The sequence below is a fragment of the Talpa occidentalis genome, unplaced genomic scaffold (assembly GCF_014898055.3).
Source record: "Talpa occidentalis isolate TD23 unplaced genomic scaffold, MPIMG_talOcc4v2.1 talOcc4.12, whole genome shotgun sequence".
NCBI classification, from domain to species: Eukaryota; Metazoa; Chordata; class Mammalia; order Eulipotyphla; family Talpidae; genus Talpa; species Talpa occidentalis.
Window position 1 is genome coordinate 4,663,129 of NW_023601212.1, and position 24,998 is coordinate 4,688,126.

The following is a 24,998-nucleotide window of genomic DNA, read 5'->3' on the forward strand; positions in this document are numbered from 1 at the left end:
GCAACTCAATGCAAGAAGCTCAAATCATTGTATTCTGATTCCTTTTCTTTTATATCATTTTGCCTAGTATTTCAGTCCATCTTGTGAACATGTATAAAAGCAAAATCATTAAGCAATTTAAAACCCAGTGTTTGGGTTCTATTTTGTCTAATATAAACGAATTACTTGCTTGACCATTGTTTCTTGGATATCACTACTGTCTGTATTGATTTTCTTTATTCTGGAGAAAACATTCCACAGATATTTTTTAAACAACTTTGTGCATGGCACATTGTCTCCATGTTTGCCTGATATGGAAATATTAAGGGGAACATCCTGAAACCAAGCCTCAACTTATGAGCTGCTTTAAAATTTTATTGACTCAAGATGCAGTCCATATGCCAAATTGTGTGACAATAACTCAGAGTGAAAATTGGTTGTGATCTCCTCTAATCTTCCAGAACATTCTTCATTGCATTCACAGAACTTCCCCTTTTTAATACTTTAAGAGGAATTATATCCATGGAACCACGGAACCAAACCAACGCATTAGAATTCATCCTCCTTGGACTTACAGAAAATCCAGACCAAGAAACTCTCCTCTTTGTTATGTTCCTCCTCATGTATGTGGTCACGGTGGTGGGGAACCTGCTGATTATCCTGGCCATCAGCTCAGATGCCCACCTTCACACCCCCATGTACTTCTTCCTGGCCAATCTCTCCTTGGTGGATTTCTGCCTGGCCACCAACACCATCCCCAAGATGCTGGTAAACATCCAAATTGGGAGCAAGTCCATCTCCTACCCTTGCTGTCTGACCCAAATGTACTTCTTCCACTTCTTTGGCATCATGGACAGCGTCCTGATCGCCGTGATGGCCTACGACAGGTTCGTGGCCATCTGCCACCCCCTCCACTACAGCACCATCATGAGCCCGCACCTGTGCAGCCTGCTGGTCGGTGTCCCCTGGGTGTTCTCCTGCTTCATCTCCCTCACCCACATCCTCCTGATGGCCCGGCTGGTCTTTTGTGGCAGCAACGTGCTCCCGCACTACTTCTGTGACCTCACGCCCCTGCTCAGGCTGTCCTGCACAGACACCACCGTGAACCAGGTCTTCGTGCTGGTGGTGGCCGGCCTGGTGATCGCCACGCCCTTCGTCTGCATCCTGGCCTCCTACGCCCGCATCATCGTGGCCATCATGCAGGTCCCCTCTGCGGGCGGCAGGAAGAAAGCCTTCTCCACCTGCAGCTCCCACCTGTCCGTGGTCGCCCTGTTCTTTGGGACCACCATCGGGGTCTACCTGTGTCCGTCGTCTGTCCGCACCGCCGTCAAGGAGAAAGCCTCTGCTGTGATGTACACGGCCGTCACCCCCATGCTGAACCCCTTCATCTACAGCCTGAGGAACAGAGACCTGAAGGGGGCCCTCAGGAAGCTTGTCAGCAGGAAAGTCACTGCATCGTCCTGATTTTGTTGGCCAGGACACCAGCGAATTTCCAGGGAGGAGCTGGAAGCATCTGGGTTCTTGGGAAAAACTCTGACCTGGCCTAGGAGGGTGGGTGCTTGGAACTCTGAACTGAAGAAGTTTAGGAGGAAATATCAAGGTGGACATGGATCTATTCCTTCAATTAGTGTGACCATTGAGCATCCTTTTGGGTATGTCTCCTACTATCTTCTAGAAAGATCAGTGTAGCCCTGCCTGATTGCCTTTACCATGGTGCAGAATCCACTTAACAACACTCAATAATTGTTCATTGAATAACTGTCCTGAGTTTGATGTTAGGTCCTGGCTATAGAGTGGTGAGCAAGAGAGAGAAATCCCTGACATTTGGGTTTGGGAGAAGATAATGGACAGTTCAGCCAAAGCCACCGGTATATGAATATGAGAGAAAAGACAGCATATAATAGGGGCATCTGGCAGAGTCTGGAAAGGAGAGTCAAAAGGTTACCTAGGAGACATGACGCAAAAGATAGGGTGCTATTGTTGAGGCAACATAGGAGGAGGAATATAAAGATGAAGAGAACTAGAGAGAAGGATACATTTGAGAAGTGAAAAAATCCAATGACTGGGGGAATGCCAGGTCACAGAGTGCTGCATAAACAACCCAAGATGTACTCAAAAAAATTGTTCTGCATCCTGATTTCAGAGCATAACTCTGAAGGGGAAAAAAAAAAAAAAGCAGTAATACTGTATTTTGCCAAATTTCACAAGTCTATATATGGGATAGCTATATGCCTTAGTTAATTTGACTTCCGGGGCCCGGGATGCATGTCCTTTCTGTGGTGCTCCTGCCATACCTTCTGGGAGGCGGGGTGGAGTGTGCTAGGGAAAGCTTATGAAGACTCAAGGGAGAAAGAGATTCAGACCACACACTGCAAGAATGAGGAGCCCCTGTACGAGAACATTTACCTTCATAATCAAATAGAAAAATACCAAAGGAGAGTCCCTGGCAGTGCAGGGGTTAAGTCTCAGCACTATGAAGCTATCGCCAGCCACTGCAGCACGAGTTCAATACCCGGCCAGCCAGGGAGCTACCCACATGTCTCAGCAGACCTCTCCTATCTCCCTGCTGCTCCCCTCAGGAGTGGATTTCAGTGCATCCACCTGTTTCGTTCCCCACTCTGTCTCTGGAGAATCCTCTCACCGCCCCTGCCCCCGCCACCCCGCACTTCTGGCTTACACCCAGTTCTTGCATGCATGAATAAATAAACAAATAATCTTTAAATAAAAGAAAAATGTCAAAGGAACCGTGAATCTCTAAACCAGAAGGAAGCTTGGCCTCTCTCAGCTGCCAGGTTGTGGAAAGCAGAGTAGTAATACTGCTTATACTGGAAATGGGAGGTATTTGCTGTGTGTTTTCCTGTATCATTTTATATATTTCTTTGCAGTGAATCTTTCCATCGTTTAAAATCTCTTCAAAGGCCATGAAGGCTGCATATGCCCACTATGGAGTAACAGCATTGTTCAGGTGGAGATTAACAGCTAAAATGAAAACAGCAGGCCAAAAAATTTTCAAATGGCGCTGAGGACCTGACATCATCTTAACCACAGTGACTTTGAACAGTCATTTATTTGCTTTTGCTGTTTTCCTTCCAAGAGAATTAAACTGGGTTGTCTAAGTGGAACGAAAAGATCTGCCGCTGCATCTTAGAGAGATGATAAAAATGTAGTTGCTAGTGGATAATAGAACCCAAAATTTAAGAACATTGGAGTTTGTTCTGGGTTTGTTTTGAGTCTGGTTGTGATCTTTTTGGAATAATCAAAAAGCATGTACAAATCGCTCTACTAGGAAGTGTCCTCTGTTCTCCTGCCACATTTGAGCAAGTTGTCACAGTGCTGGCTGAGCAAGGTGAAGTTCTCGGAGACCTGAGGAACTATTAGAAGTTGGGGGCTCATCAAATTTTTAGAAATCTCATTCTATACATTCACCCCAATGAATGAAGCATTTATTTAGCACCTTCCCCGCTTTGTGCAATGAAAAATACCTCACAACAATAAAAATGTCTTAAGATTTTGTCAGCCAAACTATTTTTGTCTTGTTTTATATGAAGAAATTAGGGCCTCCCCGGTGGCGCAGTGGTTGAGCGCGGGGCTGCAAGGCTGCCCGCAACCTCTGCAGCACCGGTTCGTTCCCCGGCCGCCGGCAAGAGTCCCACAAAAAAAAAAAAAGAAAAGAAAAAAGAAATTAAGTCCACTGACCCAGGAAAGATTTATCCTGGTAGCTTCTGCAATGTCAATTCCATTTCTGTCATCAACATGTTTTATTCATTCATTTATTCATTCATTCAACAGACATTTACCAAGTGCTCCCTCTATGCCAATTATTGTTTTAAACATTGAGAATAAAATAGTAAGAAGGCAAGGTAGAAAACAAATATTAATACCTGTACCCACAAAGGGGAAGTAGAGATTTTCTTAAATTAAATTGTTCTGCATCCTGATTTCAGAGCATAACTATGAAGGGGCAAAAAAAAGAAAAAGCAGTAATACTGTACTTTGCCGAATTTCACAAGTCTATATATGGGATAGCTATATGCCTTAGAAAAAAGTTAATTTCACAGATGTTAATTTTAAATGTGACATGATGTTTATTGTCATTTATCATCAAGAAATGCAAATCAGGGCCTCCTTGGTAGCACAAGGGGTAAAAGCATCAGCACTATGAAGCTATCCACAGCTACTGCAGCATGAGTTCAATCCCTGGCCAGAGAGGTGACACCCATGGTGCAGCAGACCTCTCCTTTCTCCCCACTTCTTCCCTCAGCAGTGGATTTCAGTAGATCCCCCTGTTCTGTTCCCCACTCTGTCTCTGGCAAATCCTCTCACCCCCCGCACCTCTGGCCTGTACCCCCGCTCTTATACGCATAGATACATAAATATTTGAAGAAGAAAAAAGAAATGAAAATCAGAACCACAATGAGATATCACCTCACACCAGTGAGAATGGCCCACATTAAAAAACTGGAAACAATAAATGCTGGTGAGGATGTGGAGAAAGGACCCTCTTACACTGCTGGTGGGAATATAAACCGGCCCAGCAACTATGGAAAGCTGTGTGGAGTTTCCTCAAGACACTAAAAACGGATCTGCCATATGATCCAGTGATTCCACTCCTAGAAATCTACCCAAAGAACACAAAACATGAATTTGAAAGGAAACCTGCACTCCTGTGTTTACTCCAGCACTATTTACAATAGCTAAAATATGGAAACCACCCAAATGCCCCAAAACAGATGAGTGTGTGTAGAAGATGTATACATACACAGTGGAATACTACTCGGCAATGAAAAAAACTCATTCCATTTGCAGCAACATAGATGGAGCTAGAAGGGATAATGCACAGTGAAATAGGTCAGAAGGAAAAAGAGAAATATTAGATGGATTCACTCATATGTGGAATATAAAGAAACCAAACAAAGAGTCCGGAAAAAGACAAAATTTGCAAGCTGACCATAGGTCTGAGGTATACAGCAGGGGAGGATAGGAAGAGGGGTCAAAACAATTATGAGTCATCAACCTTGGATTCAGCTTCATTCCTGTTTTCCACACTGAGTTGCCTGAAATGTGCCCACCTTCATATGCCCTTCACTCCCCCTCAACCATGGCACTGTAGCTTTACTTTTGGGGTTTTTCATGTTTCTTCAAGATGAGCAGAAGAAGGGTCTCCCTGGTGGCATTGAAGTCTCAGCACTATCAAGCTATCACCAGCCACTGCAGCCTGAGTTCAATCCCGTGCCACGGAGCTACCCACATGGTGCAGCAGACCTCACCTGTCTCCCTGCTGCTCCCCTCAGCAGTGTATCTCAGTCAGTCTCTCTGTTCTGCTCCCCACTCTATCTCTGGGGAATCCTCTCACCCCCTCACCTCTGGCTTACACCCAACTCTTGTATGCATAAATGAATAAAATAAATCTTAAAAAGGAACGGTGGGTGGAGGAAGTACGGGGTGGATGGGAAACCAGGCCTCTCCTGTGAGTGCTCATAGTCTTGGGTGAGGAGGGAAAAACAGTTCTGGGAAGACAATGTCCTGATTCTGTCTCTGCAACCAGGCAAAACTCTTCTCCACGCCTGAAGCCCACTTCCTAGTCGCTCATCTCAGTATCACAGGACTGCAGTTTGTAGCAAATTTTCCTCCGGCCTCAGGAGAAAATGTTGAGGGGGGCGGGGGGGGCTCTTGTTCTGCTACTGCTTGCGTGATAACCAGACCAACACTCTGGGGCTCAATTGTGTGGTCCAGGGATCAGCCAGGAAGCAACATATCATCGGATATGTTGGTCTCCTGTGCCAGCCAGGGGCACTGGAGCTTCTGCCCTCCCCAGGTCTGTTTGTCTATCAGGAATGAACCACCATGTTCAAAGCTGCCCACCCTCTCCTGGCTAAAACATTGTTAAGGAAAAGATCACCTTCAGGGTGAGAAACATGGGTGACCCTGCAGTGCGGGGAGTGGCCTGATGGGAGGGAGCAGGCCAGGCTTGTTCATTCAGTTGTGCTTGGAGGAGAGTTTGCCAGTGGAGAGCTGCTCTGCCGTGTCTGGCTTTGCCCCAATCCAATTAGCAGAACTGAAAATGAATCCTGACAACATTAACTAGGTTTTGTGTTGAAACAAAACTGGAGAGATCAGAGGCACTACTCAAAGTTCTTCAGGTAAACAAAACACCAGGGACTGAGCTCTTTGCTGAGCAAAGACAGCAGTTTCTTTACATACGGGATTCTCCACAGGAGTGGGGAGAGAGAAAGAGACAAAACTTAAGAGCGGGGTTGGTGGGATAGGAACACGTTACCAATGCAGTAGACATTTGTCTTTATCACCTAATATCAGCAGTGCCATGTCATTACTCTGCCAATTTCCATTTGCTGGGAGAGCCACGTGTCTAGCCCTGAATCAAAAGGAGAAAATTACACAGAATTAAATTGCAGCTGGAAAGGGCCTTTTGATAGAAACCACTTCCGAGGTTCCTGACATGACAGCCTTCTCCTCGCTGTCACCTTCTCACATGGCTTGGCCACAGTGTCCCCAGGGGTGGAGGACATTTGCCAGGCTGGACAGTGCACTGGTCTGGACATGTTCGTGAAGACTGGGCTCTGGATTGGTGTGTTTCCAAGTATAGACACTCTTTGGCAGAAGACACACAGTATTTGGACATCTCATGTCCCTGGATGCCTTAAAAGTGCAGTTTCCAGAGGACTTTTGTAAAATCTTAGTTCTTAGTCCCTCCCAAACCTCAGCCCACTCACCACAGCAGAGCCAGGGGCACAGCCCAAGGGCTTCACTAGTTGGGACAAACCGATTTGATTTCACATCTTCTTACTGTATTGTTTGTATCAACACCTGCTAGAATGTTGGTTCCTGGAGGCCAGTTCACCAATGACTCCATTGTATTCCTAGAACAAAGAGTTGACAGGAATAACACAACCACTCTGAACACTACCTCTCCATGCTCACCTCCTCCAAATGCTGCCTTGGTCCCTACCTGTCCCAAGGTCACCTCTGGCCTTGAGACTATAAATGTTTGCGGTTGTTTTATTTTTCATCATGAGTGCAGGGCCTACCTGGTGGCGCAAGGGGTTAAGCACCGCACGATGAAGCAATCCGCAGCCTCTGCAGCACAAGTTTGATCCCTGGACTGCCAGAGAGAAACCCACATGGTGCAGCAAACCTCTCCTGACTCGCCCCTGCTCCCCTCAGCAGTGTATTTCAGTAGATCTGCCTGTTCTGCTCCCCACTCTGTCTCTGGTGAATTCTCTCACCCCCACCCCCACCCCCGCATCTCTGGCCTGTATCCCAGCTCTTGTATGCATAAATAAATAAATCTTTAAAAAAAAATCATGAGTGCAATATCTTTTTTTCTACACCCTGCCCTTTTGTCTCTCTGTCGCTACCTCTGAGGGAATAATTGTAACGGGGGTCCCCAGGAAAGGAGGAGGTCCCAGGTTCCCTGCCCCACCCAAAAGGAGGGTGGAGCTGAGCAGGGAGAGAAGAAGCTGCAGAGGAGACTGAGGAAGGAAGGAAGCAGGAAGGAGCCAGAGGGAGGCCTGGAGGCGGCACATGGAGCCAAGAGACACGTGAAGAAACTGCGCTTGCCTTTTGGTCGTGTTCGGGGTGACACAGATGTGGGTGAGACCCGTGGGGAGGTAACAATGGCGGTTTTTATTTTGATTTCGATTTTTCTCTTTTCCATTCCAAACTGGTTGTTTCTGACCCTTTTCTGTGGGTCCCCACTGGAAGATGGTTTAGACTGTAGCAGGCTTTGGGGCCTTGCTCTGGGCCAATCCCATTTGGATGGACTTTTACGCACAAGGGGATGGGTAACTTTGGATGCTTGATTTAGAAAAGATATTCTTTGCCTTTCCTGTATTGTTTCCTAATTATATTAAACTTCCTTCCCATTTAAGTCTCATATGTTTTGTGTTGATGCATCGGATGGCAGAACCTATTTAGAGCAGGCAGGTTTGCGGGATCTGGGGTGCCCCTCTCCTTGCCCTGTAACATAATGACACAGTGGACTTTGCCCCTGCAGACCCCAGAAAGTCCTCATTGGAGACACCTTTCATGTGTCTTCCTCATCTTGCCAACCTCTGAGTACTGGGGGTTTCGTCTGGAGATTCAGTCCTTCTTCTTCTGTGTTCTAACTCTCTCTCTCTTTGGCAATAGCATTCAGATTTGTGACTTAAAGACTATTTAAATGCTAGGGACATCCACATTTATGTGTACAGGGAGTTCTCCCCTGTATTCCAGAAGAGCTATTCAAGTGTGCACTTGACATTAGCCATCAGCTAAATATTTCTAGAAACCAAAATGCTGATGTTAATCCCCAAATATGCTATGGACACAATCTTTCTTACCACAGTTGTTAGCAACACTGTTCTTGCATGTGCCTAAGAGTTTCCTCTCATTTACCATAGTCTTTTATTCCTTTCTTTCTCTTGCATCCTATCACCAGTGTTTCAGGAGCCCCTGTTGTCTATACCATCAAAATACATGCAGCTAAACTCCAGCACCAGCACCATTTCTGCCATGACACAAGGCAACATCAATTTAGAATTATTCAAATACCCCCAAACCTGGACAACCTTGCTTTTGTCTTTGTGTAGGAATATGTTGATCTAATATGCATACACTACTTACTTGATATTTTCTTTTTTAAAAGATTTATTTATTTATGCAGACAAGAGCTTGGGTGCAGACCAGAGGTGTGTGTTGGGCACAGGGAGAGGACTCACCAGAGACAGAGTGGGGAGCAGAACAGGTCGATCTACTGAAACACACTGCTGAGGGGAGCAGCAGGGAGACAGGAGAGGTCTGCTGTGCCATGAGGGTCAGCTCCCTGGCCAGGGATTGAACTTGTGCTTCAGTGGCTGCAGTTTAGTTTCACAGTGCTGAGACTTAACCCCTAGCACCACCAGGGAGGCCCCTGATATTTTCTTTACTATCCCTCCACTTCATCCCTTTTTTTTTTTTTTTTTAAAGATTTATTTATTTATGTATACATACAAGCACTGGGTACAGTCAGAAGCGCGGGAGGGTGAGAGAATTCACCAGAGCCAGAGCGGGGAGCAGAGCAGGCAGAGGGACCGAAGTACACTGCTGAGGGGAGCAGCGGGCGGCAGGAGAGGTCTGTGCGCCATGCGGGACCCTCCTCCGGTGGCCGGGGAGCAGCGGGGGATCGAACCAGCGCTGCAGAGGCCGTGGGCAGCCTCGCAACCCAGCGCTCAACCGCTGCATCACCTGGGAGGCCCCCACTTCATCTCTTTTCTCTTTCAGTCCTGTTGGACCCTTTGTAGATTCCTTATGAATGATGTAGATATTCTCTCCCTGAGCCTCTGCATCTTTCTCTCTCTCTCTCTCTCTCTCTCTCTCTCTCTCTCTCTCTGTCTGTCTGTCTGTCTCTCTGTCTCTCTCTCTCTTTCTTTCTCTCTCTCTCTCTCTTCCCCCTCCCATCACTCTTTCTTGTCTAGCAGATTCACAATTCCCCTCACCATCACCAGTCCTCTATTTCAAATTCAGTTTCCTGACTCCTGTGCTCTGTGATATTGAAAATATTAGATAGCCAACCACCAAACCAACCCTTCACTTGTTGACACTCTCCTAACAGACTTCTCCAGCACTCACAGGTGTTCTAAGTTCATGAGTCCAGGCTGAGTGAAACTCCTATGGTCACCCATATTCCTCAAGGAAACTCTGCCTTTGCCTCTGGTTTCAAGTGCCTAATCTCCTTCTAGCACATTTAGTCATGATTAACTGGAAAGAGTAAGCACATCCTTGCTTATGAATGACAGTTCATAGACACCCACTCACTGGTTATGTCTGAGTTATTTTGATGTTACCTGCTGTAGCACCGCCATCTCATACCAGGTAGGTTCATCACCGGGTCAAGCAGCTGTGTTGGTGTTTCTATGCTCTCCGTTGTTCGTCGCCAGATTCCTCCACACTCCACTGCACTCCTGGGTCCTCGGCACCACGCCATGCCACGCACGCCATGCCACAACGTTTGGCCAAGTGCACTTGTGTGGTAGGAGGGCAGTAAAGCCTGAAGCTTTTCCATTTTACTTACCCCACACCTGCAAACTTTATCATTTTTCTAATGTATATTTCTCTTCATGGTTTGTGGAAAAACTTGTTAACAAGTTGTGCCAACTTGACCCCAACTATATCTTTGGCTACAATTCTTACTGGTCAACTTTTTAAGTGAGTGTGGTTAAGAGGTTAAGAATGACATTAAAATGTCTTATAAGTTGACTTTCAAATATATCTTAAAAACCTTAGATTCACAAAGTTTATATGGAGAGAGCTAACATGTTGCAAAATAAACTTGTAAACACAATTAAAATATTAGTCATCAAAGGTTTTATGTCTTTAAGTAAGCATTAAATGGACACTACCTCCACCCTTCATGCTGTGGTTGAAATATAACGGAATTTACTAAGAGTATGAACAACCCTCCACACTATCGCCTTTCAGTAACTTGCCACAGCTAAATTAAAAATGCAAAGCCATAATGTTAGTGGATAGTCCCCCAATATGAAGGAAATAACATTAAAAGTGTTGGACAAAATTGGAAATGGTGTTTATAAAACTATAGAAAGGGAGTGACTGGTCTGTCTGCTTTGATGGCAATCAGAATCTGGGAATAGAGTAGAATCTGCGTTGTGAAATAGAGTGGATAAAAATTAAGATTAAGAAAACATGATGATACTTACCTCTCAGGGGGATACCATGATCACAAAGGTGGTTTTCCCAGGGCTAGGCTTATCCATTGCACTCCAGATGTGCTGACCCCTGCGATTTCCCCAAATGTGGGAAACTCGACTGCATAATTTGTGGTAGTGGGGGACTGCATTAGCGCTCGCCCCTGAAAAAAAAAAAGAAAACATATGATGACTTTTGGGGCCTCCCTGGTGGCACAGGGGTTGGAGGCACAGCGCTACCAAGCTATCTGCAGCCACCACAACATGTGTTTGATCCCCGGCCAGGGAGCTACCCACATGGCACAGCAGACCTCTCCTGTCTCCCCGCTGCTCCCCTCAGCAGTGTATCTCGGTAGATCTGCCTACTGGGAAGTAGTTCTGCTTCCCATTTTTTCTCTGGTGAATCTTCTCACCCCCCCCACACCTCTGACCTACACCCCAGTTCTTGTATGCATAAAAAAATAAATCTTTAAAAAAAATTTGATGACTTTTAATAAGAAATACCCCTGACTTTGCATTCTCACAATACCGTAAGTAAGTTTATATTACCTGGACAACCTGCTGAGGGGAACATCAGGGAGTCAGTATTCTTGATAGCATTAATTAGAGATGCATTTGTTTGCAACTTAAAAAAAAACCCCAGAAGCCTGGAATTAATTAGAAAAGTGTGTGCATGACGCAAAGCATGCGAAAGGGAAGTGGTCAAAATGAGGTATGGAGAGCTGCATGGCATCCTAGGGTTGGGGATCAGCCAACACCAGTTCCTATCTATAGTCTTTGTCTTGGAGGATTTGCACTGCCTAGGGATCAGCATGGAAAATTGCCTGTATAATGAGGAACTTTGGATATTGCATCCCCAGGGAGGGATAGAGAGATGGTAAAGAGGAGGCTGTGGCCACCTCACCCGAGCTCCTGCCCAGCCAGGAAGCATCACACTTGAAGCTGTTGTCAGACATGATCCTCCTCGCTTGCCTCAGTCTGGCCGCGCGTCCCTAGGAGACATCTGCTGCCGTCAAAATCCAGGTGAGATGCTAGGCCTCACTCTCCGGTGATGCCAGCCGGGAAACCAAAATCGCCTAGATTATACCTTGTGAATAATGGCAGGTGGTTGGCTACAGCATCATTGGGTGATTCAGTGAGAATGCAGGCGTGAGATGACCGTGGCCAAGCCCTCCATGGAAGTCCTAATGGCCCGTCCTCCTCTTGGCGTGTCCTGTGTATGTCCGTCCCGGTGACCCAGCTCTCGCTGTGCTGCGCTCCTGCTTTCTCTGTGCAAGGGCATATCATTCTCCCTCCAGAGCAGACACCTGCCCCTCCTCAAACATGCTGAGTGTTAGGATGTTTTCTGATGTTTCCTTGGTGAAGGTGAGCAAGGGGCTTGATATTTCCACCTATCATTCCCATAACCTATTGTTTCTAGACACCCCATAGTGTAGAAGATGCCTGCATTATGCCTGCAGCCACCCTGGAAAGACTTTGAGACAGGAAGTAGAGAGCCAGAGAGACCCAGTGGGCTGCATTTCTTGTGTATCTATTTCTCTTGGTGGAGCTGCAGGACAGTAGCAGTGAAGATAACGCAAGTAGCAGTGAAGATAATGCACCTCACATCCTTAGATAAGTAATAAAAGTGAACATTGTGCCACATGAACCCTGGGTCTTTTTTACAAAATAGTAGAATAATATCCATAGAGAAGGCACCTCTTCTGTATTTCCCCTCCATTCCTCTCCCCCCTCCCAGATGCAGACCACTTTGAATGTCAGAGTAGCTGCCACACATGACATTTTATTGTAACTGCATTCATAAAAGTGTGTGTGTGTGTGTGTGTGTGTGTGAGAGAGAGAGAGAGAGAGAGAGAGAGAGAGAGAATAAAAACAGGCAACAACATAATATCCATCAGTTAGAATATGGAGAAATAAATTGGGATGCAGGAATATAGTAGAATCCTTTCTTGTAGCTAAAATTAATGGGGCAGAGTAAAAATATATCAACTATAATAAGAGAATTAAGTGAGACATTTAATTGTGAAAGGCATGTAGTGTTTGGCTCTGTTAATATAAGACTTTAAAATGCACTTTTTATGGAATAATAATTGTACTAAACCTACAAGAGGAATGATCAAGTTAGTAGAGTGGTTTCTCCAGAAAGAGAATCATGATGTACAAACACAGGTAGTGTTTTCAGTATCCCTTTGTTAATTATTGCAATAAAAAAACTCTGAGTGAGATTGGTGAAATGGATGAATGTCATACTGTGGAATGATGGTAACTAGCCCTTTGTTACTCTCTGTACTTTCAGATGTTTGAATAATCCAAAATGAAAGTAACATACTTCATAGGTTTAAAAAATATTTAAAATATTCTCATGCTATATACATATTGTCATGCAAAATTTGCCCTCTTGGTGCAAGAGAATAGTTGTATTGATTGTATAATAATTTCATATACGGGAGTCATATATCTGATTCATTTTATTACTTACGTGATTTATTATTTGTGTTGATTCAAACATCTAATTTATTTTATGTATTATTCATACATTAATTTATTTTATTAATTCATTTAATTGCTATAAATGTGATCATATATTCTTGCCTGATGAATACTCGCCTCCTTGATATTTCCTTTCTTCCTTCTGCACATGATCAAGAGTCTGAGCAGGGGTTTCAGTACATAAATGGTCCCTGAAAATGCACTTATGAGACTAGGGACTATATAGCACTTTCATACTTTCTACCTCAACTTGCCGCATACCTATCATCACCCTCCTAGGAGTGAAACAGATCAGATGCTATTATTTATGGCAGAAAAAATAACCACATTCTGGGGTTCTGTATGGAAAGCATGACAGTGACTCCCTTTATTTCATTATTAGAACATCCCCATAAGATTTTATGGGGTTCCTCACACAAATGAAGACATCAGTCTCCTCACTATAACTGAAGAATTTCTCCCATTCACTGGAGCCTGAATTAAATTCAGAGCACAAATGTACACCAAGGCACAGCCACTTCTGCCACCCCCAAAGACAGGGGGCACCCCTGGTTGGCAGGGACACTGGTGGTAGGACCTGATGGTGATGGTGTCTTAGAAATCTCTGTCTTCCAAGGAGTAACACATTCTTGACATTCACCATCTGTTTCCGTAAGAACCTATGCATTTCATTCTTTCTCATTACTTGTTTTATTTTTAACATATGCCACCTATCACCTTAGGGCAAGAACTGGTGATGAAAAAGACTTCATAAGTTCATTCTGGTCTTTCAGGAGTTTGAAGGCGGGGAATCATCGTGAAGGAATCAAATCTTTATTTTATTCCAACAGTGCGAGGTCTGAGACAGGGCGCAAGGTCTGAGACAGGGTCCATGCTCTATAGAAATTGGAGCTAGGTGATTAGAGGAAGGAGAACAGGGAAGAGAAGAAGGATAGAAGGAGATAGAAGCAGAGGGGAAGATTTCAATATTTGCATAGATTTACAAAATAAATGAGAATGACGTTTGGTTCTTCTTTCCCCCTAGAACACGGGTTCTCAAATTATCAGTATCAGAATCAGGAAAGAAATTTGCAAAACACACACATCGCTGATCTTCATGCCCCGACTTCATCACCACCAAGTCTGGAGTGGGGCCCGGATTCTGTGTTTCTTTTTACACTTAAAAAGGAAGGTTTATTAGGGAAAAGGGAGAAAGAGGTGCCTGCGTACTCACAGCTGGGCAGGAAAGCTGCTGCTCCTGCTTTGCCCAGATTTGGTATTTCCAACAAGTTAGTTCCCTGCTGGTCCAGCAGCTGCCTATGCACAACATGGACCTCAGAAGCCAAAGAGGGGGCTCAGGATTTATTCTCAGAGATTTACAGAAGCTCCAGAACAGAATCCTTCCTTTACAGCCTGTCCACGTGCCTGGCCCTGCCTGGGGAAACTGCTCGTCCCCTGCCTGCCATCTTGCTGTCGCTAAAACCACCCTGTCTGTCTCCCTCTCTGTGTTGGCCTTCCCTGGTGTCTGTTTCAGCCCCATAGTAACTAAGAGGCTTGTGAACATCAAGACAGGGCAAATCCGTTGGCTCAACAGTCTGTAATACAAATTGTTGCCATTTTTTTTCTTGTATTAAAAATTTGGCAGCATTTCTCCAGCCAGCAATGGCTTATGACCTCTGTGGGGCCATCTGTGACCAAGTGAAGTTGCTCAATTGTCTTGAGCACCCAGTCTGGGGTCTGCTCTCCCTGCTCTTTAACTCCCGCCTTCTCCATAGTCGAGGGCATTGCAGCTGCCTGCTCGAACAAGAGACACCCCAATTCTCATGTAAACTTCTCAGGGCATTGAGCTGGTCTTCTCTGACACCCTCACCAATAAAATCCTGACATTTTGTTATTAGCCTATTTTGGAGTGTCCCTCTCTCAAATGGTCTCCTTTGTCTTGAGACTACCAAGGGGAAATTTTTAAAGCTCTTTCCACCTTGAGGTTCACCTATTAGTTTGTTGCCTTGTTCTATGGAGTAGTTAGTTGTTGGAGTTTTATGTGAGTTTTCAGTGACTGACTCTCCCAAGAAGAGTGTGGTGGCTTTAGTGATGCATGTTGTGGTTTGATGGACCCCTTTATCTATAGTCTAAGAAACAGGGACATAAATAAGCTAATTGTCAGGATGCATTATCTACTGTGGCAGCATCATCTGTTTCAGACTGGGGTTTCTAGAATGACTCAAAGTGACAGAATCCTGGGCGAGTTGAAATGCCTGCTTTTTCCATCTTCAAGTTCTTAAGCATGCAGACAAGACAACATAATGGCTAAGAACATTTCACCTTCTTCTTGGATCGTGCCTCGGCTTCCGTCTAGTTCTGTGATGTTTAACAAAGGATTTCAATTCTCTAAACTCAATTGCTTTGCTCAGATTCCCTAGAAGAAGCCACTGCCACAAGAGTTTTAGTTTTATTAATATTTCTGCGTATCATTTTCAGTAGAAGGAAAGTTATAGAGGCAGAGAGGACATGCAAAGGACTTAAGCAAGACTGTGGTTGAATGTCGGTGCTTGAAATGAAATGTTCACTCCCTAATCCCTGAAACTGGTGAGTATGAATGAAAGGATTATTGTACTGCTTTGGAAAAAGACATTGGCAAAGGAGGAGTTTATTCAATATTATCTAGGTTTGGGGGGGAGTAAGTAGAAACACATGTATACTTTTAAGATAGATAGTGGAGAATAGACCAAGAAGAGGAGGAGGCAACGTAGCTGTGGAATCAGAAGTTGAGTTGATTCGATCAGTATTTGATCATTCTGGTTTTATAAGGCTGTCACTGTTTTAAGATGCATCTTTTCATAAAGTCCAGGACATATCTATATACAAGTTATCAGATAAATTAGTTTCCTTTTCACCTCGTTAAAGTTTGAAGTCAATAAATTATTTATCTTGTTTGCTATTCTCATTGAGCCTCTGAGATTAAATCATGTCAGGTTTGTCTCTGACGTATTTATTTTCAATGTTCTCTATTTTTATATGATATATGGTAATATTAGAAAATAGGAAACTTTTGAAGTTTTATTTTTTTAAGATTGATTGATTGATTTATATAAGCACTGGGTACAGTCAGAAGCGCGGGAGGGTGAGAGAGTTCACCAGAGCCAGAGAGGGGAGCAGAGCAGGCAGAAGGACCGAAGGACACTGCTGAGGGGAGCAGCGGGCGGCAGGAGAGGTCTGCGCGCCATATGGGACCCTCCTCCTGTGGCCGGGGAGCAGCCGGGGATCGAACCGGCACTGCAGAGGCTGCAGGCAGCTTCGCAACCCAGCGCTCAACCGCTGCGCCACCGGAGAGGCCCACTTTTGAAACTTTAAAAAATATTTTCATTGTTTTTCTGGCTTTATTATGGTATGATGACACATAAAATTATATATTTAATGTGTAAGATGTACTGATTTGACATATATATTTATGTATATCCATTGTGAGATGATTATCATAATCAAATTAATTAACTGGAGGGGATTATACCAAGCAAAATAAGTCAGAAAGAGAAAGACAAATACTGGATGATTATACTCATTCATGAAATATAGAGAACTAAACATAGGAATGGTTAAAACTCAAAACAAATCAAAGCAAATCTAGAATTCTGACTCTAGAATTAAGCTACCAGAGGAGGAGGTGGGGTAGAGGCAGAGGGAGGAGAGGTTCAGTAGTCTACAGCAGAGGGTCACAGGTACCCTGGTGGTGGGCGTGGTGGCACACTGAAGAGGTTCAAATCTGTACCTCTAAATCATGTCCAATGTTGCAAACCATTAACTCCATAAAAAATAATACATTGGGGGCCTCCCTGGTGGTGCAAGGGGTTAAGCACCGCACTATGAAGAAATCCACAGCCTCTGTTGCATGAGTTCAATCCCTGGCCAGCCAGGGAGCAACCCACATGGAGCAGCAGACCTCTCCTGACTTGCCCACTGCTCCCCTCAGCAGCGTATTTCAGTCAGTCTGCCTGTTCTGTTCCCCATTCTGTCACTGGTGAATCCTCTCACCCTCCTACCCCCACATCTCTGGCCTGTACCCCAGCTCTTGCATGTATAAATAAATCTTTAAAAAATAATAGTAATAATAATAATACATTAAGAAATAAATGTACACTGACAAAAATGTGAAAACTAACACATCAATCCTATAGTACTTTTTTCATTTTAATTAGAACACTTAGATACAATCTCGTCACAGATTTCAAGTATAAATAGGATTATTATCAAGCATAATCATGTTTTACCCCCAAAACTATCAGTCTGGTTCCACTTAGCATAATGTCACCCATGTTCACTCATGTCGTCATGAAAGGCAGAATTTGCTTTCTTTTTACGTGCATGTGTGTGTACCAAACCCTGTTTATCCATTTATCCTTCAGTGGTCACTTCACTTGTTTCTATTGGGAAGGATGTGGGAATAAGAATGCAACTGTGGATAACGCTTTAGGATACTGATTTGGTTTCCTTTACATCAGCACTCATACATACCTCACACCTAGAACTTGGTGCTTTTATGTGAGGGGATTCGTAACATAAACTCCTGGCAGGGATTTTCTAGGTCAAAAAGTATGCATGGTTCCCATTTTGGTGGGTGCTGTTTTGCAAAAAGCTGTGCCAATGTAAACTCTCACCAACCACACACAGAAGTGCCTTTTCTTCCTAGTCAACACCAACCAAGGATTGTTCCAGGTTAAAATAGTATTTGTCCATTCAGAGGCAAGTAAGTTAACCCATTGTTTTATTTTGCAGTTCTTTGTTATTAGTATAAGAGGATAGCATTTCATATATTTCTCAGCAATTTGTCTTCTGACAAATGCCTCATCCAGTCTCTACCTCCTTTGCCTAGATTTCAAATTCCATCTGACAGACGGACTTCTAGCCTCACCCGTGGAACGTGAAGGGGAAATAATAAGTCCCGTCTTACAGACTGTAGGGTGAGAACAAGTTTGCTTTTGTTTGTTGTGGGAATAAAGGGGGAATTTAACACCAAGGGTAGAGACACATGTCTTAGGTTTCGTTCCTGTAAAAAGCAGTCTGCGCCTGCCACGCTGTCAAGTGGGAGTCCCTGTCCTTGGAAGTTTTCAGACAGGAACGAGATCTCCTGGCCAATTGCCAGAGACGCCCGAGGCAGTGGAGGGGCAAGGATGCCCTGTAGCATCCGCCATCCTCAGGGCGAGGAGTCTGGCCAGGCTCAACTTGATGTTACCAACAATTTAATGAAAAGTTTCCTGAAATGTAATGCTTTGCTCTCACGGCTCAGTAAGAACTCGCTGGGCACAGCAGGTCAGGGGTCCCTGCTGGGGTGACTGGTTAGCCAAGATGAGTTCTGACTCCATCCGGCCCTTGCCTCCCCAAACACAAATAATTTTCAAGCTCTGGCTTGAAAGCATCTCCAGAGAGATGTGCAGAGTGGAGGGTGGGCCCTCGGCCCAGGAGGTCAGTTCCACCAGTTCCACCTTCACACCTTGCTGTGGATTAGATTCCCCGAAAATTTTTCATCTATAACCAAAATTTTTGTTATAAGAAAGTTTCTCCAGCCCCTAGCTACCATATTCTCTGTTTCAGAGTTTAACATTTTATTTAATTCCGCGTATAAGTGAGGCCATACGATTTGGGTATCTATTTTTTTTCTTTATTTCTACACTTTTATTAGTTCAAGCATGTTATATAAATGGAGTCATACATTATGCAACCTTTAGGGACCAGCTTTTTTCTCTCTGCATTATTCTCTGGAGATTCATCCAAGTTGTTACATATATCAATAATTCATTCATCCTCATTGCAGGGTAGTATTTCTCCATGATGTGATTGCGCCACACTTTGTTTAACCGTTACCCATTGATGGATCACTGGGTTGTTTCCAGCTTTTGACTATGATCATCGTAGCGACTGTGAACATTCGTGCAGAGCTTCCGTGGGAATACAAATTTCATCTCTCTGGGATAAATGCAGATAACATTTATCTCTGGGATAAACAACTTCTGTGTTGTTTGATGGTTGTATGTCTGGTTTCATGAAACTTACTTTGGGCTTCTATGTCTGACTTACTGTGCTTGGCATGGTGTCTTCCAGGTGCTTCCATGATGTACAAATGGTTGGATTCTCTTCTTTTTCATGGCTCTATAATATTCCATGTCATATCTATCTGTCTATCTTTACATATATGTGTGTGTGTATATATATATATATATATATTATATATTTATCTCACAGTTTCTCTACCTGTTCCCCATTTATAGACAACTTAGGTTGCTTCTATAGCTACCTATTGTAAAAAATACTGTAGTGAATGTGGAAAGTCAGATGTTTGAGATACTGAGTTCATTTTCCTCAGATATATACCCAGATGTTGGATTTCTGAATCACATAGTAGGATTTTCTATATTTTTTATTTTTTTTTTAGGTTTTTTTTTTTTAGATTTATTTATTTATTATTTATACAAGCACTGGGTACAGTCAGAAGCGCGGGAGGGTGAGAGAATTCACCAGAGCCAGAGCGGGGAGCAGAGCAGGCAGAAGGACCGAAGTACACTGCTGAGGGGAGCAGCGGGCGGCAGGAGAGGTCTGCGCGCCATGTGGGACCCTCCTCCGGTGGCCGGGGAGCAGCCGGGGATCAAACTGGCGCTGCAGAGGCTGCGGACAGCTTTGCAACCCATCGCTCAACTGCTGTGCCACCAAGGAGGCCCTTTTTATTTTTTTAATTACTTAATGTTTTCCTTCATGACATCTGTAATTATTCATGTAAGTTGTCATTTTTGTTTCCTCTTTGTATCTTCTTTTATCTGAGCAAAATTTCTTTATTTCTGCATTACTTCTATTACCAGTTTAGAGGTTACACATCTATATACATTATTTTAATGGTCACAACTAATCTGGTGTAATCATGTGGCTAATTACATAGAACTCCAACACACTCAATATTTTTTATTCTGCAATTAAACACTAGAGACAACACATTTAGTGTAATTTCCCATCTTTGCAGCTGTTGCTTTGTGTTTTCAGCCTTTCTGCACAGTCTCATTATTATCACTATGCATTTTAAACTCAGTAATTTGTTTGTATTTTTTCCACATCTACACCAAATTTGTAGGAGAGCTGTTGCTACTTGGCTGTCCCTCCTATGTGTATGTAATCTGCTTTACCTTTGATTAAATATTTAGTAGATTTTCAGAAATAGCTTATACATAGAGATGTATAATCTCTCGATGATCGTTTGGTGAGAGGACAAAAGAAGCTCCACTATTTAACCATGACATGTGTTATTATAAACATCTTACCTATGGTTCAACATGCACCGCATAAAATGACATCATAATCAGCTCAGGTGGGGAATTGGTTGTAATATCATCTGATTTTCCTGAATATTCTTCATTGTGTTCATGGAACTCCTTTTTATTAATTCCAGAGGAACCATGCCCATGGAACCACAGAACCAAACCAACGCATTAGAATTCATCCTCCTGGGACTTACGGAAAATCCAGACCAGGAGACTCTGCTCTACGTTCTGTTCCTCCTCATGTACATGGTCACGGTGGTGGGGAACCTGCTGATCATCGTGGTCATCAGCTTAGATGCCCACCTCCACACCCCCATGTACTTCTTCCTGGCCAATCTCTCCTTGGTGGATTTCTGCCTGGCCACCAACACCATCCCCAAGATGCTGGTAAACATCCAAATTGGGAGCAAGTCCATCTCCTACCCTTGCTGTCTGACCCAAATGTACTTCTTCCACTTCTTTGGCATCATGGACAGCGTCCTGATAGCCGTGATGGCCTACGACAGGTTCGTGGCCATCTGCCACCCCCTCCACTACAGCACCATCATGAGCCCGCGCCTGTGCAGCCTGCTGGTCGGTGTCCCCTGGGTGTTCTCCTGCTTCATCTCCCTCACCCACATCCTCCTGATGGCCCGGCTGGTCTTTTGTGGCAGCAACGTGCTCCCGCACTACTTCTGTGACCTCACGCCCCTGCTCAGGCTGTCCTGCACAGACACCACCGTGAACCAGGTCTTCGTGCTGGTGGTGGCCGGCCTGGTGATCGCCACGCCCTTCGTCTGCATCCTGGCCTCCTACGCCCGCATCATCGTGGCCATCATGCAGGTCCCCTCTGCGGGCGGCAGGAAGAAAGCCTTCTCCACCTGCAGCTCCCACCTGTCCGTGGTCGCCCTGTTCTTTGGGACCACCATCGGGGTCTACCTGTGTCCGTCGTCTGTCCGCACCGCCGTCAAGGAGAAAGCCTCTGCTGTGATGTACACGGCCGTCACCCCCATGCTGAACCCCTTCATCTACAGCCTGAGGAACAGAGACCTGAAGGGGGCCCTCAGGAAGCTTGTCAGCAGGAAAGTCACTGCATCGTCCTGATGGCCAGGACACCAGCGAGTTTCTAGGGAGGAGCTGGAAGCATCCAGGTTCTTGGGCAAAACTCTGGGTGGCCTGGCCTGGGAGGGTAGACACTTGGCACTCTGAACTGAAGAAGTTTAGGAGGAAATATCAAGGTGGACATGGATCTATTTCTTCAATTAGTATGACCATTGAGCATCCTTTTGGGTATGTCTCCTACTGTCTTCTAGAAAGATCAGTGTAGCCCTGCCTGATTGCATTTACCCTGCTGCAGAATCCACTTAGCTCTGTACAAACACTTTTGCTAGACTTGGTAGTAGGTAGTGGCCATAGCCTGGTAAGCAAGAGAGACAAGATTCTAATAGTTTGGAGTTTGGAGTTGAATACAAGAGAAAACAACGGACACTTAATCATATTAGAGCTGAATAGGAACACGGGGAAGGGGAAGGTTCAATAGGAACACTTGACAGTGTGTGGAAGCAAGAACAGGCAAGGAAGATGTCTTGAGAGGTGTGGCGCAAAGAATAAGATGCCAAGGTTGTGATATGAGGGCAAAGAGGACAGAGTGTCCGTCTCAAACAAAGAAATTAGCATGTATGAAGGTGAGAGATCAAGATTTTTTAAAAGGATGCATTTGTGAAGTGAGAATTCCAGTGGGTGACAGGGAGCATGCCAGGTCAAGAAGAGCTTTAGGACCAACCCAAGTATGTGGCTTTTCCTTAAAGAACCAGGCAGTTAATTTGACCTCTGGGGGCCAAAGTCAGGAGCCATGTGGATGACATGCATAATTCCAACCCTGCCCTGTCTCCTGGGGAGATGGGTGGTTAGGGGAATGTTATAGAAGGTACAAGGGTGGAAGAGTCAGACCCTACAGTACAGGGGCGGAGAAGCCACCACCTGATGGCACGTGTCTTGATGGGTCTCTACACTAGAAGGAGGCTGATCCTGTCTCGTCACCATCTGGGCCTAGGAATGCACTCAAGCAGTGACACTGCTCATAACAAAAAAGAGGAACAAGTGATCGTGGCTTTTCTTGTGTCATCTTATTATGTTGCTTTGATTGTCTCATTTCATCATTTAAAGTCCCGATGAAGAGCTCTCATGACCACACTGGTGTCTCTTTTTCTTCCCCTTTTCCTAATAAACATGTCCTTTTAAAATGTGAAAAAATAAATAAAAATAAAGTCCTTATGGAGGCAATAAATTAAACATATGCCTACTGCAGGGGAACCCTGATGTTCACATGGGGGTGGACAGTGAAAATGAAATGAATTGTAACTCTGAAGAGGCCAAAGATTTTCAAAAGGTGCTGAGGAGCTGATGTCATCTCAAGCCGAATGGCTCTGAATAATTACATGTAGTTTGCTTTTGTTACTTTCATTCCAAGAGAATAAATTAGATGTTCTCAGCTAAACAAAGACGCTTCCAGATTTGACCCTTTTCATGTTAGTAGGCTGATGGTGGCTAATGTGATGAATAAAATGCAGAATTTAAAAATTTTGGTGAATAATCTGATTAATAAACTGTTGGAGTTTCCTGTGGTGCTGGTTGGGGATTTGAAGGAATAAGCAAAACTCAGAATGGAGGTGAATGGAGAACCACAAATCCCTCTTCTCAAGGTGCCATCCGATCTTCTCTAGGATACAAGCAAGTAGTCACAGTGCTTGTTGGAGAGAGTTGGAATTTCTGAATTTGGGACTTATCAGAACTTGGCGACTCTGAGAATTTCGTGAAAACTGTTTTCGGTATCCAGTGTGAGCTAAAGAACTGAGTTAGCTGCCCGCCTATCCTCTGCAACGAGAGATACCTCACAGCAATAAAAATCTCTTAAAATTCTGTCAGTGCTTCTCTGTCTTATTTTGTGTTGAATTAAGGTGGCATGGCCTCCCTGGTGGTGCAGGGGTTAAAGTCTCAGTGCTATCAAGCTAACGCCAGCCACTGAGGCATGAGTTTGATCCCCGGGCAGGGAGCTACCCACATGGCATGGCAGACCTTTCCTGTCTCCCCACTGCTCCCCTCAGCAGTGTATTTCAGTCAGTCTGCCTGTTCTGTTCCCCACTCTGTCTCTGGTGAATCCTCTCACCCCTGCATCTCTCACCTATACCCTAGTTCTTGTATGCATAATTAAATAAAATGAATCTTTTAAAAAAAAAAGAAAGAAATTAAGGTTACAACTCCAGGGGGAATTGGTTCAGGTAGCCCTTGTAATATCAACTTCTGACACTTGTTGTACCAGAACTATGGAACATTCATTCATTCACTCAACACATATTTACCAAGTCCCTACTCTGCCAGTTTTTACTCTAAGCATTAAGAATAGAGAAGTAAACAAGAGAGAAAATAGCTCTTCCTTGTGATTACAAAGGCCTAAAATGAGGAAATTTTTGGCAGGTTAAACTTTCAGGTTTTTTTTTTTTATTGACTTATAACCTGTATATGACTCAGAATCGTGGGGCCACAGGGACATCATGGGGCCATAGGGACATCATGGGGCCATAGAACAGCGCCACCAAGGCACCATGGTCCTCCCCACGGCCCCCTGACCTTCTCCCCACTTCACTCTATTTTACAGTTATATTTCTAGGGTTTATTTTTGGCTTGGTTTTGTCTAATAGTTTGTTTCTCTACGTTCCACATTTGAGTGGAACCAACCAGTATTTGTCTTTCTCCTTCTAACTAATTTCACTTAGCACAATCCCCTCCAGTTCCATTCCTGTTGTTGAAAATGGCAGGAGTTCGTGTTTATATAAATAAAACTAGCTATTGTGTGTAGATCACGTCTCCTTAGCCCACTCTGGTGTTGGGCACTTGGGCTGTTTCTGTAACTTGCAAACTTGGCCACTGTAATGGGTGTGGTGAACATGAGTCCACAGATCCCTTCCAGTTCATGGTTTTGCCTCTTCAGAGAAGTATCTAGGACTGGAATTGCTGGTCATATGGTAGATCTATTATGAGAAACCTCATACTGCTTGCCATGGAGGCTGGACCAGTCTGCGTTTGAGAGTGGAACTTTCTGTATCGCGATATCCAACCAGTCCCTCACATAGCAGCATAGTGAGTAACAGAGCCTTTCCTGGAGATGAGGAAGACCTGGGCACAGTTAAGCAAAGCACATGGTGCCAGGGAACTCAGGGGACAAGCGGAGCCGGAGTCTGTCCTGGGAGGGGACTGTGTCGCCAGTGAAGGGCAGAACTGGGCCTTGGAAAGTAACACTGACACTGCAATGGCCTGGAAGGCCCCCGGGGGGGGTGCTAGAATCCCAGAAACATAGGTCAGCTGACGAGGCCTGCTTCCCGACCGTGCCATCACCCAGGGACACGCAGGTCTCAGGCACCATTCATGAGTCACTTAAGGATTTGGTCAATGATGGCCGATTGCCTCGCTGAGCTGAAGTTCCAGCAGTCAGTCCTGCTCGTTTCTGTGTCCCCAGTGCCCAGAAAGCCTGGAGAAGGGTCAGGCTCACTCTCCACAGCTTTGTCTAGGGTTTTTCATCTCCTCTTTCGATCTT

The 24,998-nt window shown here is 44.6% G+C and overlaps 2 protein-coding genes and 1 non-coding gene across 4 annotated transcripts; all 3 read left to right on the forward strand.

Annotated features, from left to right (window-relative positions):
- The first annotated feature begins 501 nt into the window (after positions 1–501).
- Positions 502–1,443, forward strand: LOC119239818 (olfactory receptor 24). Its single transcript, XM_037504211.1, has one exon. The coding sequence runs from the start codon at positions 502–504 to the stop codon at positions 1,441–1,443; it is 942 nt and encodes a 313-aa protein (XP_037360108.1).
- A 6,136-nt stretch (positions 1,444–7,579) lies between these two features.
- LOC119239819 (olfactory receptor 24-like) lies at positions 7,580–21,511 on the forward strand. Of its 2 annotated transcripts, none has more exons than XM_037504212.1 (2): positions 7,580–7,590; positions 20,557–21,511. In XM_037504212.1, the coding sequence occupies exon 2, from the start codon at positions 20,564–20,566 to the stop codon at positions 21,509–21,511; it is 948 nt and encodes a 315-aa protein (XP_037360109.1). In that variant the 5' UTR covers positions 7,580–7,590; positions 20,557–20,563. The 2 variants fall into 2 exon arrangements, with proteins under 2 accessions (XP_037360109.1, XP_037360110.1); XM_037504213.1 differs by having other exon boundaries at positions 7,580–7,586.
- LOC119242481 (U1 spliceosomal RNA) lies at positions 10,666–10,828 on the forward strand. Its single transcript, XR_005124489.1, has one exon. It is a non-coding gene; the product is annotated as a U1 spliceosomal RNA (small nuclear RNA).
- Positions 21,512–24,998: the final 3,487 nt, after the last annotated feature.

Excerpts from the sequence above, each read along its gene's own strand:
- LOC119239818 (XM_037504211.1), top strand. The coding sequence starts at position 502 with ATGGAACCACGGAACCAAACCAACGCATTAGAATTCATCCTCCTTGGA.
- LOC119239819 (XM_037504212.1), top strand. The coding sequence starts at position 20,564 with ATGCCCATGGAACCACAGAACCAAACCAACGCATTAGAATTCATCCTC.